Source organism: Papilio polytes, unplaced genomic scaffold (genome assembly GCF_000836215.1).
Source record: "Papilio polytes unplaced genomic scaffold, Ppol_1.0 DF824493.1, whole genome shotgun sequence".
In the NCBI taxonomy this organism is placed as follows: Eukaryota; Metazoa; Arthropoda; class Insecta; order Lepidoptera; family Papilionidae; genus Papilio; species Papilio polytes.
The window spans coordinates 326855-344372 of NW_013524711.1; the positions used below are offsets into that span (position 1 = coordinate 326855).

At 34.8% G+C, this 17518-nt stretch overlaps 3 protein-coding genes across 5 annotated transcripts; 1 reads left to right on the forward strand and 2 right to left on the reverse strand.

Annotated features, from left to right (window-relative positions):
• Positions 1-175: 175 nt before the first annotated feature.
• On the reverse strand, positions 176-10316 carry LOC106099695 (PCNA-associated factor-like). Of its 3 annotated transcripts, XM_013278513.1 has the most exons (5): positions 9957-10316; positions 9072-9140; positions 1974-2105; positions 1327-1685; positions 176-1124 (listed from the first exon to the last, which is right to left on the reverse strand). In XM_013278513.1, the coding sequence occupies exons 1-4, from the start codon at positions 9988-9990 to the stop codon at positions 1330-1332; spliced, it is 591 nt and encodes a 196-aa protein (XP_013133967.1). In that variant the 5' UTR covers positions 9991-10316; the 3' UTR covers positions 176-1124; positions 1327-1329. The 3 variants fall into 3 exon arrangements, with proteins under 3 accessions (XP_013133967.1, XP_013133804.1, XP_013133887.1); XM_013278350.1 differs by lacking the exon at positions 9957-10316 and having other exon boundaries at positions 9072-9216; XM_013278433.1 differs by lacking the exon at positions 9957-10316 and having other exon boundaries at positions 176-1207; positions 9072-9216.
• Positions 2124-6215, forward strand: LOC106111604 (esterase FE4-like). Its single transcript, XM_013293773.1, has 3 exons — positions 2124-3233; positions 3710-4950; positions 5982-6215. The coding sequence occupies exons 1-3, from the start codon at positions 3060-3062 to the stop codon at positions 6169-6171; spliced, it is 1605 nt and encodes a 534-aa protein (XP_013149227.1). The 5' UTR covers positions 2124-3059; the 3' UTR covers positions 6172-6215.
• On the reverse strand, positions 10256-17460 carry LOC106111117 (peroxidase-like). Its single transcript, XM_013293134.1, has 10 exons — positions 17273-17460; positions 16417-16909; positions 15698-15890; positions 14739-14936; positions 13160-13304; positions 12595-12751; positions 11678-11845; positions 11010-11208; positions 10553-10658; positions 10256-10480 (listed from the first exon to the last, which is right to left on the reverse strand). The coding sequence occupies exons 1-10, from the start codon at positions 17428-17430 to the stop codon at positions 10324-10326; spliced, it is 1974 nt and encodes a 657-aa protein (XP_013148588.1). The 5' UTR covers positions 17431-17460; the 3' UTR covers positions 10256-10323.
• Between the last annotated feature and the right edge of the window lie 58 nt (positions 17461-17518).

A 17518-nucleotide genomic window follows, 5' to 3' on the forward strand; every position in this document is an offset into this window, starting at 1 on the left:
TGGATGTTTGTTAGAGTTTGCAGCCAAAACGGCTGAACAGATCTCGATGTTTGGCATAGATGTAGAGGATAGTCTGGAAGAACACATAGGCTACTCACTTTTTGACCGACATCCCAAAAGAAGGAGGTACTCAATTCGTCTGTATGTTTTTTTTAATTCCACGCGGATGGAAGCTCGTATATACATATATGTCGTGAAAATATGTAGTCTAGTAGGACTTTTTATGAAAGTAATAATTTAAAAACACGCTGTGATTGCGCACATCCTACATAAGTGTTTACGCTTTATTATATTAGTATAAGTATACATTTCGCCCCCCATTGTGCTACGTAAGTCCAGTATGAGATTATCTTATCTAAAACGCTCTAAGATATTTCGTGACGTAGAGATAAAGTATAGTATGACTTTCTAAAGATCGATCTTTAGTACAAGCGCTAATAGCCCAATGTATTGGGTACGGACTACCGATCTTGCGGTCGAGAGTTCGAATCCTTCGACCATATCCTAGCACAAGACTAGAGCTTAGTTGGATTGTTTAAAGGAAAAATTACTAGTTAAATTAGCACAAATCTACTAATTATAATTAAAAAAAAATGCTATATCTAACTGAAGGTGATGTCACAAATAGCTCACTAGTGCCCTCCTTATTACGTCAAGTGTCACAAGCTATGTATTTTCACACTATCTAATTTAGGTGAATAAATTGGGGAAAAATAATGCGAGAAAGGGACAAAAACTACAAGAAATAGCAAAGTATTAACGGAAATTGTTATCGTAGGCATTCGTTGTCTTAAGGATTAGAATTTGCAAATGTAGACATTGCGGATGAAGCCGCATGGGAATAGCTAGTCATATTACTAAGGGTAGATTAAATAAAACAATAGGGAGTCGACATTTATTTATAAAAAAGTCTAAAAACATTAAAATCAACACTTATTTTGTACTTTTTATCACACGTCACTTCAATATTACTTAAAACACTTAAATCTTCAGACCAGCCGTATTTTTTTTTTAGTTTTTTTTTTATACTTTAATTTAGTAGTAATCAAATAACAAAATAATGTAGTTTTTTATTCTTCAATTCTTCTCGGAGATGTTATGTTCAACATAAACTGTCTTGAGAACTGAAAATTGTAGGGTAGTTGTGAATATTGAACACTAGTGGGTAGTTTGAAATTTGTAATTATAATTTAAAATCAATTAAACCCTGTAAAGACAATATTAATTTAATTTAAAAATTTAAATTCAATAGTTTATTGTAACTATCTACAAAAATTTCTATCTTAAAAAGTTTTTTGAACTACCCTACATTTTAATTGAACTTACCCATTATTCAATTTTAGCTTTTTTATTACTATGTTCACTTTCTTCACCGAATGTAATGTCTTCTAAATCTCGTTTTAAATTTCTTTTTATTTCATCTGTATTTTCTTTAGTTTTCTTCCCTTTTCCCTTACCTTTGTTATTTTTTTGGTAATATTCATCTATTTTGTGACTATTTTCACCTGTTAATGGTTCTAAAACTAATGATTCCTCTAATTCTGTATTTTTAGGTATTTCTTCCTCGTCGTCTGATAATATTTTATTTCGTTTCGGTTTGGTTTTTATTATTTCCTCGTCGGAATCCATGTTTTTAGAATTTTCGACTTCGTCATCTTTTGTACTGTTATTCTGTTGGCTGCTTCCTGTGGAAATTTACTTAAAGATATTTTAAAAAGGTTCTAATATCGATTAGTTTAATAGTGGGGAAGGATTTTAGTTTTTAAATTGTTAACTTTTGCCCGCGACTCTGTCCGTGCGCATATTTAAAAAAACGAAACTGAGTACACTATGTGTTCTTCCAGACTATGTTTTACTTCACAAAATTCAAACACAAATTGAAAAGCAAAGAAACTTTCCAAGTAGGGTTGGCACGCGACAAATATGAAGGTTTTATGTCCACATGTGATGAGGATGATGAGAATATAACTTACTTGGAGTATCACTATCACTATCAGCTTTGTTGGTGACGATAAAGTTGGTGATAGGTCGTTGCCATATCGGTGTCTCCCTAGGGCATACAGGGTTACCACCTGAAAGACCCCTAGATGATCTATCACCGCCACCTGAAAAATAACACTAGTAATTAAAAAAATATACTACAATACTAATTTGAGCCCCTCCATTTTAAGGATAATAATTGAAATAAGAAGTGGATTTTAAAGGGGACGCTTAAGACCTAATTTTAGTACCTGTCCATTTCCAGTCTTTTCTTATAAGGAAACAATGGAAAGGAGACTTACAGGAAAGGGGAACTATCTTAATGTGCGCAATTAAGGGTAGCAAATCAGAAATTACGGCTGTTTGGGCAGTGGTCGCTTCGCCATGTTGGCGGATTCCGGGGGCCACTTGCTCGTTTACCATTTTATGACATAAAAATTACAAATCTTAAGACATTATACATTTCAAATAATATTTTATGCTATAGACAGTGATAAAGGTGGGTAGATGAAAAAGAGCCGTCGTTCGTTTAACTTCAAAGGGTAGACAGAAATTTCTTATCCCAATTCTGACATTTCTAGATATGCATTTATTTATATAGTGCTAATCTACGGGTAGTTTTTTTATACTGCCTTTATCATCAATCATAAGTAAAGAAGCAACTTCCAGATTCAAATAAACTTTTAATACTTGCTATGCACTTTTTACTATCAGAAAATAAGTTAAGTTGCGTTACGTTTTTATATTTTGGCTTTTACTCATATGTCAATTTAATTTTAGCCTAAACAAATGAAGTGATTTTAGCAAATTGACGTGTATTTCTATTCAGTTTTCTCCTAATTGTCAATCTGTCTGGTTTTCTCTTTTTTAAATGTATATATATTTTGATGTTTACTATATTAGTCATATATTTGTGATTGGACATAACAGATAAATCCACACGTATTAAGAGATACCATCTGTCAAAAAAAAAACATATCATTTATATCTTAAAATCAACAAAACACTCGAGTTAGATATGAAACGACCTTAAAAGGACTCACAAAAAAAATTTGCTTTCGTTCGAAATTGGTCTTACGATGCAGGTCTTAGTATATTTGTTATTTATTACCGTAGCGTGGGCATCGCCTCGGTTAGACCCACTAGTGGACAGCAAGCGTGGTCTGATCCGCGGTCTGCAGGCGACGGACGGAGACTACGCTATGTTCCTCGGTATACCATACGCTATGGTCAATTATACCAATCCATTTGGGGTAAGTAGTTTATTTTCTCCTTTTATATGGCGTTAGGTTACTCACACATCCCTACCAAAAAAAAAAGTAGATGAATAGATGGATGTTTTTTAGAGTTTGTAGCCTAAACAGATGAACGGATCTCCGTGAAATTTGTCATAAATGTAGAGTATAGTCAGAAGAACACATAGGATATACTTTTTTTTTATTCCACGCGGACGGTGTCCCGAGCAAAAGCTAGTAAATAAATAAGAATAATTCACGTTTTTAATTGATGTTTAAGAAAAAAATCTGTGTCAAATAGTATCGGCAACATAGAAATCGTGCCGCGAGCGCCATATTCCCCGCGATACGAGGTTGGGAGCCTCTGGTCTAGAACACATGAGCTACTAAAAAGTCGCGGGCAAAAGCTAGTGTTAAATAACTAAACGTATGAAGCTTATCATTTTAACTTTAATTTACTTAATGAAGAGATTGTTTTGTGATTTTTATTCTAGGCAGCGCTGCCGTACCCTGATTTTGAAGGCACATTTGATGCGTACGATGATTCAGCAATTTGCATACAGAATTTACAAAGAACAGACCAAGCTATCGGTACATTGGAATGTCTACATCTAAACATCTTTGTTCCTAACAAAGCATCTTCTATTAACAAACTTCCTGTTCTGTTCTGGATACATGGAGGTCGTTTTCTTTACGGTAATGGAGGTAGAACGCAATTCGGTGCTAAATATTTAGTCGAAAAAGATGTTGTATTGGTTACCATTAACTATAGAGTAGGTTTATATGGTTTTATGTGTTTAGACACACCTGAAGTGCCAGGTAATCAAGGATTGAAAGATCAGGTGGCAGCATTAAGATGGGTTAAGGAAAATATCGAAGCGTTTGGTGGAGATCCTAACCAGGTCACAATTTCTGGCGCGAGCGCTGGAGGTGTTTCTGTTGATTACCACCTTTTATCAAAGAAAGAGAAATTATTCAATAAAGCTATCAGTCAGAGTGGAACGAGTTTATGTCCTTGGGGTGTTATGGAATCCGATCAAAGTGTACCAATTAGGATAGCATCAAGATTAGGTTGGGAAACTGATGACATAAATGACGCGGTACAATTCCTAGCTAATGTAGATCCTAAATTAGTGGTAACTACTGCGTTAGATTTATCAATAACTTGCGTACCCTGTGTTGAAAAGGAATTCGAAGGTGTTGAAGATTTCATCACCGATCATCCTATGAATTACGATATAAGTAAAGCGAAGAATACACCAATTTTAATAGGTTATACAAATATGGAGAAACTGTTCGAATTTTACAACAAACCAGCAGATAAATACGATGAGAATGAAATATTCGATGAGAATCTTGGACTAGGATTTCATACTGTTGATATAAATCAAGTTTCATTGGTTAAACAATTTTATTTAGGTGATGAAGCTGTGAGTGAAATAATGAAATATGAATTGACAGATTTTGATTCGGACTACACTTTTATTCATCCAATACATAGAAGATTATCTAATTATTTAGATAATGATGGTAAAGTCTATCATTACGTATTCAAATACAGTGGGGGTAGAAACTTTGGGAAGCTACGGGATAATATAACATATCCTGGTGCGATACATTCTGATGAATATGGTTATTTATTTGAAATGACAGCACTGACAGATACACCGACGGATGAAGACCAAATTATGATGGATAGGATGACCACTATGTGGACGAATTTCGCTAAATATGGGTGAGTCTTTTTATATTATATGGTGGAAAAGGAGTAGCAACCAGATGGTTGCGTAGCCAGACATCCGCAATTGCAGATGCGCTGCCTACCCTTAATCGATAGAGGTAACGCTTATTTCGCCTTCCTATGCGTCCTCCTATCCATCAAATTCACTTTCCTTTCCCTTCCTTTTCTTATAAAAGGGTTACAAAATTAACAAATAAAATTGAAGCATCTTCATGTCAATTTGAGGATCATCTTGTAGTTATTTTTGCGTATTTTCTATAAATAAAACGGATAATCTTATCTAAAAAAAAATTATCTACCATCCTGCACGTTCGAGATATCTCACATCTTTGATAAAAGGTCACGTTACTGTCTAAATATCAATGTTCAATATCTATACTATTATAATAAAGCGTAAACACACTTTGTTGCCTAAGATGTCAGCAATCACAACATATTTTCGAATAACTCTTTTTTTAATAAAAGGCCCTAGACATACGTCACGCTTTAGGCTATATATTTACACGCCATTAAACTTAGGGGGTAAATATTTTGGATAAAAACCCTATGGGAAAGAGACCATAAGTTGTTGCCCAATGAAGCAAGGTCGCCATGTTTTGTCATCGTCATGTCATTTTGACATTTGCAATTGATAATTTGACAAATGTGAACAATAAAATGAAACTTTTACAATTTCATGCGGATGAAGTCGCATGAGAACAGCTAGTCACTGATACTGATGAGAAGATTATTACTTTTTTATATGAACTAGCTGTTCCCATGTGGCTTTATCCGAATGAATCCGTTCCCATAATAACGTTGCTTAATTTTTGGCAGCTTGTATTATAGTCCCTATCCCCTACATGAAGGTTTTTTAATTCATTTACCTTCTAAGTTTAATAGCGTGAAGTGTAAGGCATTAAAAAAGGATTGTTCAAAAATATGCTGTGATTAGAAAGTTTTGTTTTGTTTTAGAGGGCACTAATAAGTTATCGTCCACCGGCTCACATTAATCGGTAGGACTGTAATGTATTATTGTTTTCCAGAGACCCAACACCTGAGATTTCAGAAGTTCTCCCTGTCAAATGGTTGCCGATTACGAAAAATGCTCTCAACTATTTAGAGATTGACAATGAATTGATTATGAAAAAGAGGTCTTATCACGCAAGAATGGCATTCTGGGATTTATACTATCAGACGAATAAGAAATCATTAAAAGGTTACAAAGAGGAATGACGGTAGAAATAAATTTTTTACACCCAATTTTTTTCATTTAAAATATTATTAATTAAAAATTCATAGTTCCTAAATTTTAATTTTAATTTTAATCATAATTATAAATGCGAATGTTTAGAAAGATGGAGGTTGTAGCCTAAACTACAAAGGGGATTTCGATGAAATTTTCAATAGATGTAGAGGAAAGTCCGAAAGAACATATAGGCTACTTGCTTTTTTCTCTAATTACACGTGACGGAGCCGCGTGCGAAAGCTAGTGTGTTATTAATATCTTGACTCTATTAAAAAAAAAACTACTACAAAAACTCACTACTCTATTAAAAAATAAATTTTGAATACGCTTCTGCCCATTAAAGTAACCTTTATCTTAGAGTGGGTAGTTTAAGAAATGTCATCCTAAAATCTATGAATTTATTATGTGTGCACTTAGGTCAGTGGCGACATGTTGAGGTTTAGATTTATGTTTTTGAGCTTGCAAAAATGGGCGTTAGTCGCTAAGAGTGGGTAGTTGTAAAATTTTTTTCCAAAGAGAATGCTAATATGAAAACCGATATTTTTAAGTTCTCACTGGTTTTTAAAATTTATAGGAACTATAGGTTTTTGAATTGTTTTATTTGTTTTTTAGAATATCAGCCTCTCGTTAACTAATCTAATAATGTGGCGACTTCCATTAAGCAAATCTTTTAAAATCAAATCTTGCTTTTTTTCTATATCATATACTAGCAATCTCCCGCGACTCCGTCCGTGTGGAATAAAAAAAATCAAAAGTAAGTAGCCTATGTCTTCTAACAGACTATCCTCTACATCTATACAAAATTTCATCAACATCCGTTCAGCAGTTTAGGCTACAAACTCTAACAAATATCCATCCATCTAAACTATCGCATTTACAATATAAGTATTTTTTTTATAATATAAGGTGGAAAACGAGCAAGCGGGCTGAATCCACCGAAATGGAAAGCGACCGCTGCCCATAAACATCCGCAATCGCAGATGCGTTGCCTACCCTTAATTGACGGAGGAGGAGACGCACATAAAGAGGACATTTCCCCTTCCTATCAAATCGACTTTTCCTTCCCATCCTATCCTCCTAAGAAAAGGGTGATAAGGGACTAAAATAAGGCCTCCGGCACCACACTCATCAGACTGTACGTGGAATTGCTTCCACTTCATGCCTGTCTTCTGTGTGGTCGTGGTATTACACCGGGCGAGCTGACCCATTCGTGAGTAGATGTTAAAGTGGGCTCTGCCATAGTATGATAGTAAGATGTCAAATCACTTCTTAGATGGTATGATATAATAAATATCTTATCAAATACTTAAGATATTGTCTAAAATAGATATTAAATCTTATTACGTACGAGATAAGATAAACAATTTTAAAGGTCATGAGGAAATAAAACGAATATCTGTAAGTTTTCATCCAAGACGATTACAAATTCTAGCATATCTATCCGTCCAAATCGCATTTATAACGTTAGTAAAAAAAACATATAGACGAATTGAGTACCTACTTTTAGGAAGTCTGTCAAAAATACATGTAAGAATTTTGATTACTGTGCATATGGAGCGTCGGTGGCTCAGTGGTTTAAGCACTTGACTTGTAATCTACAGGTTTTGGGTTCGAATCCCGCTGTACCAATGTGATTTTTGAATTTTCATATGTACATAATTTACCCGACGTTCTTACGGTGAAGGGAAACATCGTTGATGCCTGCACATATCGGCGAAGAAATTCAAAGATATGTGTGAAGTCAACCCGCAATAGGCCAGCGTGGTTGACTATGGCCTAGTCACCCCCTATTAGGGTAGGCTCCGAGCCCCTCGGTAGGGACGTATAAGTGAGCTGGAGATGATGATGCAATCTATGATCTGATTCCCATAATTATTTTTTTAGGTTTGATGTGGAATAAGTTTCGTTTAAGTGTCTATTTTGTACAAAATAACTACTTGGCAATTTTTGACTTTTTTACAGGTAAATACAGGTGTCCTCTAAAATTAAACAATATTTGAGGACAGTATTTTAAAATTTGTAATAACATCTTGAGAACTCAACTGTTTGTCAATCATACTAATATTATAAATGCGAAAGTTTAGATGGATGGATGTTAGTTCGATTTTGTTGCCTAAACGGCTAAATGGATTTCGATGAAATTTGGCACAGACATAGAGAATAGTTTGGAAGAACACATAGGCTACTCAGCTTTGTTTTTTTTTTTAATTCCACAGGGATGGAATCGCGGGCGAAAGCTAGTATAAATATATATAAATGGAAAGCTGCCCATACTCATATTTACTGAAGCATTAACAACCTTAAATCGTCAGAGGACTCAGTAAAAAGAGGATATTTCCCCTAACTTGCATAACATATAGTTTCCTTTCCCATATTTTCCTTATAATAATACCGTGGGAAAGGAATCATTACTATAACAAGACTTTCCGCACACTCAAGACTGTATGTAGGATTACTTCATGCCTGTCTTCTGTGTGGTCATGGTATTGAATTAGGAAAGAACAATCATGCAAAAAAGTTGAAGCGGGATCTACCATTGTTAAGTGTAGCTTAATACAGGAATCTGTATTTTTTTTAATATGTGGTAGCAAACAAACAAGCGGCCACCTGAATCTATAGAAATGGTAAAACGACCACTGCACATAAACATCCGCAATTGCAGATGCATTGCCTACATTTAATTGACAGAGGAGGAGATACACAAAGAGGATAATTCTCTTTCCTATGTGTCTCCGCTGTCAAAACCACTTTTCCTTCCCATCCTTTCCCCTTAAGGGTGTAAAGAAAAAGGGACTGAAGTGAGGCCTGTATTGAGTTAGTCCATTATTTAAAGATACATTAAAATGTGGATTTTAATGAAATAATAATGTTATTGTTAATTGCTTACCTGAGGCTCCAATACTGTTTGATGGAGGGGCAGCACAACATCTTGCTTTGCTGCTTTTACCAGATGATACTGAAATGGAATGATATATTATTAATGCTACTATGATAGTGGTAGACCCCCGCTTTAACATCTTTGCACGAATTGGCCAGCTCGCCAAGTGTAATACCACAACCACACAGAAAACAGGCATGAAGTGGATGCAATTCCGCGTTTCGTCTGATAAGTGTGGTGCTGGAGGCCTAATTTACTCCCTTTTCTTTTCCACACAGGAAAGGATGGGAAGGAAAAGTGGATTTGACGCATAGGAAGGGGAAAAGTCTTCTTGTCTCCTCCTCCATTAATCAATGGTAGGCAACGCTGCAATTGTGGATGTTTATGCGGTCGCTTTCCATTTCTGTGGATTCAGGTGGCCGCTTGCTCATTTGCCACCTTATATTATATAAAAATGATTATAAAATATACTCATTTTATCTAACACTCACTTTAAAAATTAATAACTTTGTAGCTTTAATTTTTTCCACATTAAAAACCACTATCATAGTCTCGCCTTTGTTTAAAGTTTAGTTTGGGTTAAAGGTATGATGTTTAAGCGAATTGTTTACTAACTCATTTACTTTATGAATAGATGACAATGTTAAGATTAAAATTCAAGAATTAATTACAAATGTATGTTTACAACTAATGCCATGTATTTTACTTGATTTCTGTTAGTTTCGGTGTCAAAATTGATATTCAAGTTTTAAAACTGGTAAGGAATCATAGTTTAAAGAAGATAGATTGTAACATAGTTGATTTTAACGCAAATAACCTTCGAGAATATATACATGACTGTTATTGGTGATCGAAGTTTATAATGCAATGTAGTATACTAGACGTATAACTTACCTTTTGCACCAACAGAAGCTTTCGTTCTCGCCATTACGGTATTTTATTTATATTCTCTTCTTAAGTTCTTATAATTATGAAATACATTAACAAAACAAATAATTTCCTACATCTACCGCACGTTAAAAAGTTTTTGACATGCAATTTGCATATGTCACTATTTGGCGCCAATTATAGACCAATCGAAATATTTTAATATTTTGGGCCATGGGTGGAAGACTTTTGGCCATTTAAAAATGTTTAAAAATTGTTATTATAATGAAAAACAATATGATTTTATACGTTTATTACAAAATTAAATTCGATTTTATATTAACTGAAAACTACCCAGTATAATACCACCATTCCAGTTGTTAGTAAAACGTTATCAGTTTTTTTTATTATTTCCCAATACTTTTTGAGTTGCGTTATACAATATCTGTGTTATTGTATAATTTTGCAAAGTACTGTTATTATTGCAACTTTGATCGCGCCATGGTTCATAATTTGGACTTGGAATATTCGAGCAGTTTCTTATTTCGTTTCTGAAAATGAAATAAAATGGTTATTATCTAATAACAAGAATTTTAACTATGAAATTATTTGTTTTTAATTACCCATAACTGGAAAGTAAGAAAGCATACGGCTGTATCGTATCAACAGAATCACCGTGTTCACAAATCATTCGCGCCATTGTCATCTTTCTTATTTCATAAAGTTGTTCTGAAAAATAAAATCAATTAAATAAATCGATATTGACTTCAAACAAAGGAGAATCGGATTAAGTTATGAAAATCGTTGTTTTTCATTCGATTTTCTTGTAACATCCTTAGTGTTTAAAAAGAAAAAGGTTTTACTGACGCAACATTGTAACGACGTCCATAATATTTTCTTAAACATGTAGTAAAAATGAACGTCACTGCAATAATGAGTTGTTGAAATTATGAATAAGAAAAAAACAGTTTTTAGAGCGAAATAAAATAAATACATGACGTGACCAAAGTTTGGCTATTTCAACATTATGACCAAAATTACTGGTTTAACGCAATACAAAAATAGTAAAGTCCTAAATACCTGGTGTGAAGGATCCTGGATGTATAGAATTTTCATACCAAAATCTATCAGATCTCCTCCATCGTACCAACTGGTCTATCATAACACAGGCTAGAGTCGGACCCATGATGGCGTCTGGCATTGCTCTTTCTGCTAAAATACCTACCGTAAGATCTACATCGTCTACGAACTGATAACTTCGAGATATTGCGTCAACTTGCTGCAAAGATTACACAATTTTGAGGTTATGTGCTAAACTTTTGTAGCATCAATGGGTTGTTGTTGTTGAGTTTTTAGTGCAGTTTTTTGTAAATTGTTAAAAATTACTAGTGTTCATCCGCAACACCGTCCATACGGAATTAAAAAAAAACATACAGACGAATCGAGTACCTCCTACTTTTGGGAAGTAGGTCAAAAGTAGCCTATGTGTTGTTCCAGACTATTCTACATTTATGTCCAATTTGATCGAGATCCGTTAGCAGTTCAGATACAAACTTTAACAAACATCCATCTATACAAACTTTTGGATTTACAATGCTAGTAAGAGTTATAATTGAATAGTTACACTTTGAGATACTAACAGCAGAATGGTGACACTAATTGTAACCATTTCGCTTCATCTCGATGCTTTTACATTTTCAAATGTCGTCGTTTGTTAGAAGGCTTTGTATGTGGCTCTTTAAACTTACATCTTTAGGCATCCATTTATAAAGATCGTCAAAGCTCTTAGCAACAGGCAGGCCGCAGTGTTGCCGATATCTGTTGTAAGAAGGCAGTCCTACGTCACGGCATTTCATGACGTCACTCGCGGTGACATCAGATGCACGTTGGAGCGGACCCAGAATTCGTTCACCCACCTGGAAGATATAAGAATACATTTAACAATTTCAATTGTGTTCATTAACAACTGTTCCGTTAAGGCAGCATCCGCATAATATTAAAAAAAATATGTTTTTAATGTCGAAATTCAAATAATTAAATGACAAGGACAGTTTTTGTCAAACTCCAACAATAACCGTTACCATCGCAATATTACTTCTTTACTGTTATTGGTTTTTAGTTTTTGTCTCTTTCTCGCATGATATTTTTCCAATCTATTCACTCTCTAAATTGAAAAGCGTAAAAAGATACAGCCTTTAGCGTGTTTAAATGTAGGGCTTTTTATTAAAAATCAAACAAAAAAATGGGACCCACCTGCAAGCATTACCTTTCGGATAAAAAAAGAATTATCAAAATCGGTCCACTAGCGGCGGAGTTATGCCGTAACACACAAAAAAAAATATATCGACGAATTGAGTACCTCCTTCTTTTGGGAAGTCGGTCAAAAAAAGGATAATTTTAGAAACATGCTGTGATTGCTGTCATCCTACATAACAAAGGGTTTATTCCCAACCGTCACCCCGTTCTGTCCCCACGTGGTAGCAAATGGGAATAAAAAGTTTCATACATCCACATTTTAGTCCCACTATAAGATGACAGACGGAACCGTTAAGAAATTAAATACGTTCCGACCATCCTCGTCGCAAAAAGTGGGACGGATGAAAATTTTTCTCATCTGTCTCCACGTGGGGAGAGAGCGGGGTGATGGTTGGAAACAATCCATTACCTCAGGGTCGACTAAGTAGTCATTGTCCGCGCAGGGCTGTCTGAAGCTGCCCTGCGTCACGCCCTCCATAGTATTGTTATTGCGTAGCGCGCCCGTGCGGAGACTGTGGTCCATCATTCGAAGTTCATTTAGAAGTTTGCCTTGGTTATCAAATAGTCTAGAAAATATGTAGATTTTTATAGTTAGAACTGCACAACTGCTTAATTTTTTAATTCGGTTAGTTAGATATTTATTATAATAATGAGCTTGGTACGTCGTTACAATGTTTTGTCAGCAAACCCTTTTTTAAGCACTCTGACAAAGAGGAAAGATTTGTATTTTTATATTTATTGAAATAACTCAAAAACTACTGGGCAGATTTTAAAAATTCTTTCACCGTTAGAAAGGTGATTTATCAGTGAAAAAAATAAGCTATTTTTTTAAAAATTTCACGGGGGCGAAGTCGCGAGCATCTAGTATAGATTTGAAATCCGTATAGTGTCGTTATTTGATGTTTTGAGGCAGGTAAATTTATTATTAAACTAAAACTAATTACTTATCTTATTCTAGAATGTTTATCACTTACTGTAGTCTTCCTTCTTGAACGCTGTGGAACCATCTTGTAGCAATAACGTATTCAATACTAACTCGAGGTTCCAACAAATCGTCGTAATCGTCAACATGGCCGTATGTGTTGAAAATCACTTTGTTTTTTAATAATATATCGTAACCTGGAAATGAGATAGCACATTTTAGTGCACCGTTTTCTATAGTTTGTCTAAATAAGATAGATTAGTTTGTTAAATGACGCATATAAAGTATAGAATTCAATTTATATAAGCAAATGCCATACTTAATAGACAGGTATCGTAGACGAAACTAACAAGCATAGCGAACAATTTTGAACTATCGATATTTGGTTTAAATAATTATCGAACTCAACTAAAATTGTTATTTTCCTATTAACTAATTTATAGGACAATTCTAGTATTGATGATAGTGTAGAGAATTTAGCGATGACAGAAATAATAACGAAATCCAATTCGATTACGTACGGCTGTAGTAGTAATTAACATTTATTTACTCTTATTATTTGTTATGTTCATTATTAATTTGAGAAAACAGTGTTTTTTTTTAATTCATAAGTTATAACTATAAATCTATCAATTCCAACTTCTATAAGAATAAAAATCGATAAGATTCATGATTAATTTTACACAACCCATCCCTACTAAATTTGAAGTGAATTGTCAAACTAATCTAAATTATTTAGACACACTATAAGCTATCGCACAACTGTTGTCTCGCTTTACTTATAACTAGGGATGCGCTACTCGATTTTCAGTCTTGCAACTAAACAGTTGAGCTGCGAAACAACCGAGAATTATGCAATAGTTGTGTCAGAGGCGTGCGCCCCCTCTAAACTATTATTAAATACTAGTTGTTCCCATGCGACTTTATCCGCATGAAATTATAGAAATTTGTCAAATTCTCAATTGCAAATGTCAAAATTACCGTTACCATATACCTTGCTTCCTTAATGTCAGCAGCTTTGGTTGATGGTCCTTTTCCCTAATGATGGTGTTTCAATTTATTTACCGCCCTAAGTTTAATGACGTAAAAATATATAGCCTAAAGCGTGTCGTAAGTGTAAGGTTATTTTATTAAAGAGGGAATTATTCAAAAACATGCTGTGATTGCTGACATCATACGCCACAAAGTAGTGTGTTTACGCTTTATTATATTAGTATAGATATTCATATTTAAACTTTCGTGTGGTTTATTGATGGCTACAAAGGTAGAGGAAGACTGAAAGTATGAATTGTGTGAAAGAGGATATGTTTAACGAGTGGATTCAGATATTACGTCTGATAGAAATGTATGCAAGCAATGTCGATCTTCCGTAGAGACAGACTGAAACTTCCCTCTAGCTAAAACTAATTCTGTAAAACAGTGTTTCTGTAGAAACTCTTCATTAGAAACAAAAACATATAAACTAAATTATGATAGTCTGGAAGAACACATAGGCTACTATTAAAAGTTATTATCTTTTGTTGTCTTTTGAACTCCACGCGAACGGACTCGCGGGCGAAAGCTAGTAAATTAATAAACTAAAATCTGCAATTTCGAACTTACGACACTTTATATAGGTGAACTTTACATACCTATGATAACAGGCATCAGATCATAGTATATTATATGTTGGTATAACGCTAAGTTAATATCTCTAGCGGTGACAAAAAGACGCTCGTCTCCCCAACAAGGGTTCATCTGAGCTAGGGTCCTGGCGATTTGGTTGTGACTCCTAAAGAACCATAGACCGACCACTTGGATGCCAATTAAAGCGTTCAACGCTGGATTACCTGTAAAATACATATTTTATTATAAAATAATTATTTTATCTTACTAACATTATAAACTAGTATTCGCCCGCGACTCCTTTCGCGTGTTATTAAATAATTCAAGGTATTATTTCGTTACTTTTTAGTGCATTGTTTTTTGCGAATATCTTGTTATTAATGTATTTTTGACCGATTTCCCATAAGAAGGAGGTACTCAAATCTGTATGTTTTTTTTATAACAAAATATGCAGCTTATTATGATTTAGTAAAATGTTTAATTACTTGTGAATGCAACACGACACGGCACTAAACTTGACAACTATATCTTTGATTTGGCCGTTAGAGTTGGCACACAACTTTGACTAAACTATCTCACACTGTGGTGCGATTGTCGAATGTTTCGGAGCTAATTCAACTGTTTATTTGCACAAGTTTAAATCGAGTAGTGTACTTCCATACGCTCTTAGGCAAAGCGAAGGTAACTAAACAGTTTAGTCAAAATTGTGCTCACGCTTAGAGCGTGAGAATAAAAAGCTTCATCCGTCCCAACTTTTGCAACGCGGGGATAGTTGGAACTTATTAACGGTTCCATCTGTCACCTTAATAGTGAGTGGGACTAAAAGGTGAGACGGATAAAACTTTTTATTCCCACGTGGGAATAGCGGGGTGACGGTTGGGAATAATCCCTGGCGAAAATATCATTGGGGGCACAATTTAGCTGGCCGCCGTACCAGATGATTTGTAATTATACTTGCCGTAGTAAACATTAATTTTTTACTTACCCCCATTATAACAATAAGTTTCTTGAGGGCGTTGATTCAACATGCAGAAGACGCTGCCATCTGGTGGCCATTCTTTGCCTTTATAAACTTCTGAACGTAGAAGACCACCAGTCCTCAACCGGGATTGGTCTACGCTGGGCTGATCGTTACCGTAAACATTAGTTAAGTCTAACATTGGAGGCGATGTGTTGATCTGGAAATGAAAAATAATATTTTTTAATTAAAAAACCATAAATACAAAATGTTAGATATTTCAACACAAACTATTCCCTTTAAAATATAGACAGACGGCCATACTAACAATACTTGTTAATTAATTTAAAACACAAACTGAAGTATTCGACATCGCAACATCGAACGTTCCGCGGAGACGACTAGAAATACACTGAGCCTATTGGCGACTGAGCGCCGAGACTGCGACTGTGCGCCGAGACTGCGACTGTGCGCCGAGACTGCGACTGAGCGCCGAGACTGCGACTGAGGGCCGAAACTGCGACTGAGCGCCCGAGCCACTCTTTGCCATGTATTTTCATAAAACTATCCCTTCCGTTTCCTAATATTTTCCTAACAATATTGTTGTTTTAAATAGAAAAAAATAGTATAGTTAAATAGATTAAATAACTTTTTAATAATACAGAATATATCAAAATGGTTAAAAAGCTAACAGTTCGAGTGATGAGACTAATCAAATTTAGTCAATGTTGTTTTTTTAATCTTACCCTTTCTGGAGGCAGAGTTTCCGGGGCACATCCTATTCTCTGATAAGTGATAGCTCTTGTTAAATTCAAACATCTAATACCATTTGTCCTTAAATACAAATCATCTGAAGGCACTTCTATCGGCATACACATTGGATTGACTAGACCTAAAGGTGTGCAACAAGTCGTTGTAAATACTACGTAGTTAACCGTGTCATGAACAGAAGTAACATCCCCTGTCATTAATAATAAAAGATATGTTATTAATTGCGTGTATTTCTTATTATGGACTCTCCCATCTGGTATAAGAGATACTCTTAAGTCTCTCGTGTTAGGAAGTGGCTCTCCAGTTATAGATGTCCTAAGTCCACCGTCCATTGCGTGGTTTGGAGGTAACATTCGATGGTAAGGGGTAAATGTTGCCCCTCTGGAGGGGTAGCGTAAATTATTGCAGGTGCCATCAACCCTTCTAGGCTCGTAAGGCGAACATTCTGGAATATCTAGTGTACACCAACTGGAAATAAAGTTTTATATTTTTTTCGTTTATTGCCGCTAAGAGCCGCTCCCACACCTTTGACTAAAATATCCTGTGAGCTTATATGAAGGTGCACACTACTCGATTTTTAGTTGTCCAAAAAAGTTGAACTAGCTGCGAAACAATTGACAATCGAAACAGTCGTGCGATATTTCAGTGAAAAGTGTGGATGCTCTAAATATACGGGAATCTTAATTATTTCCAGGATCAAAAGTAACCTATGTGGTCTTCAATACATTTATGCCAAATTTCATCGAGATCCTTTCAGAATTTTAGGTCACAAACTCTAACAAACATCTATCTAAACTTTCGCATTTACAATATTAAGTAAAAATTACTTACGGTCGTATAGAGAAGAAAAATAACATATCATCTGTCAAAACTAAAGAAGAATTAGTAAAGGGTCTTGGTGTACCCAATTCTCTTCCAGTAAACGTGTCATAAATTATACCAAATGTTAATGACGGTATTAACAAAAACACGTAAAACCAATCCATCATGAGCGTAGCTTCGCAACTGAATCGTTAATTTTGATTTACTTGAAGTTAACGGATTTAAGTTATTATTTGTAATTGAGTTTCGTGTTAA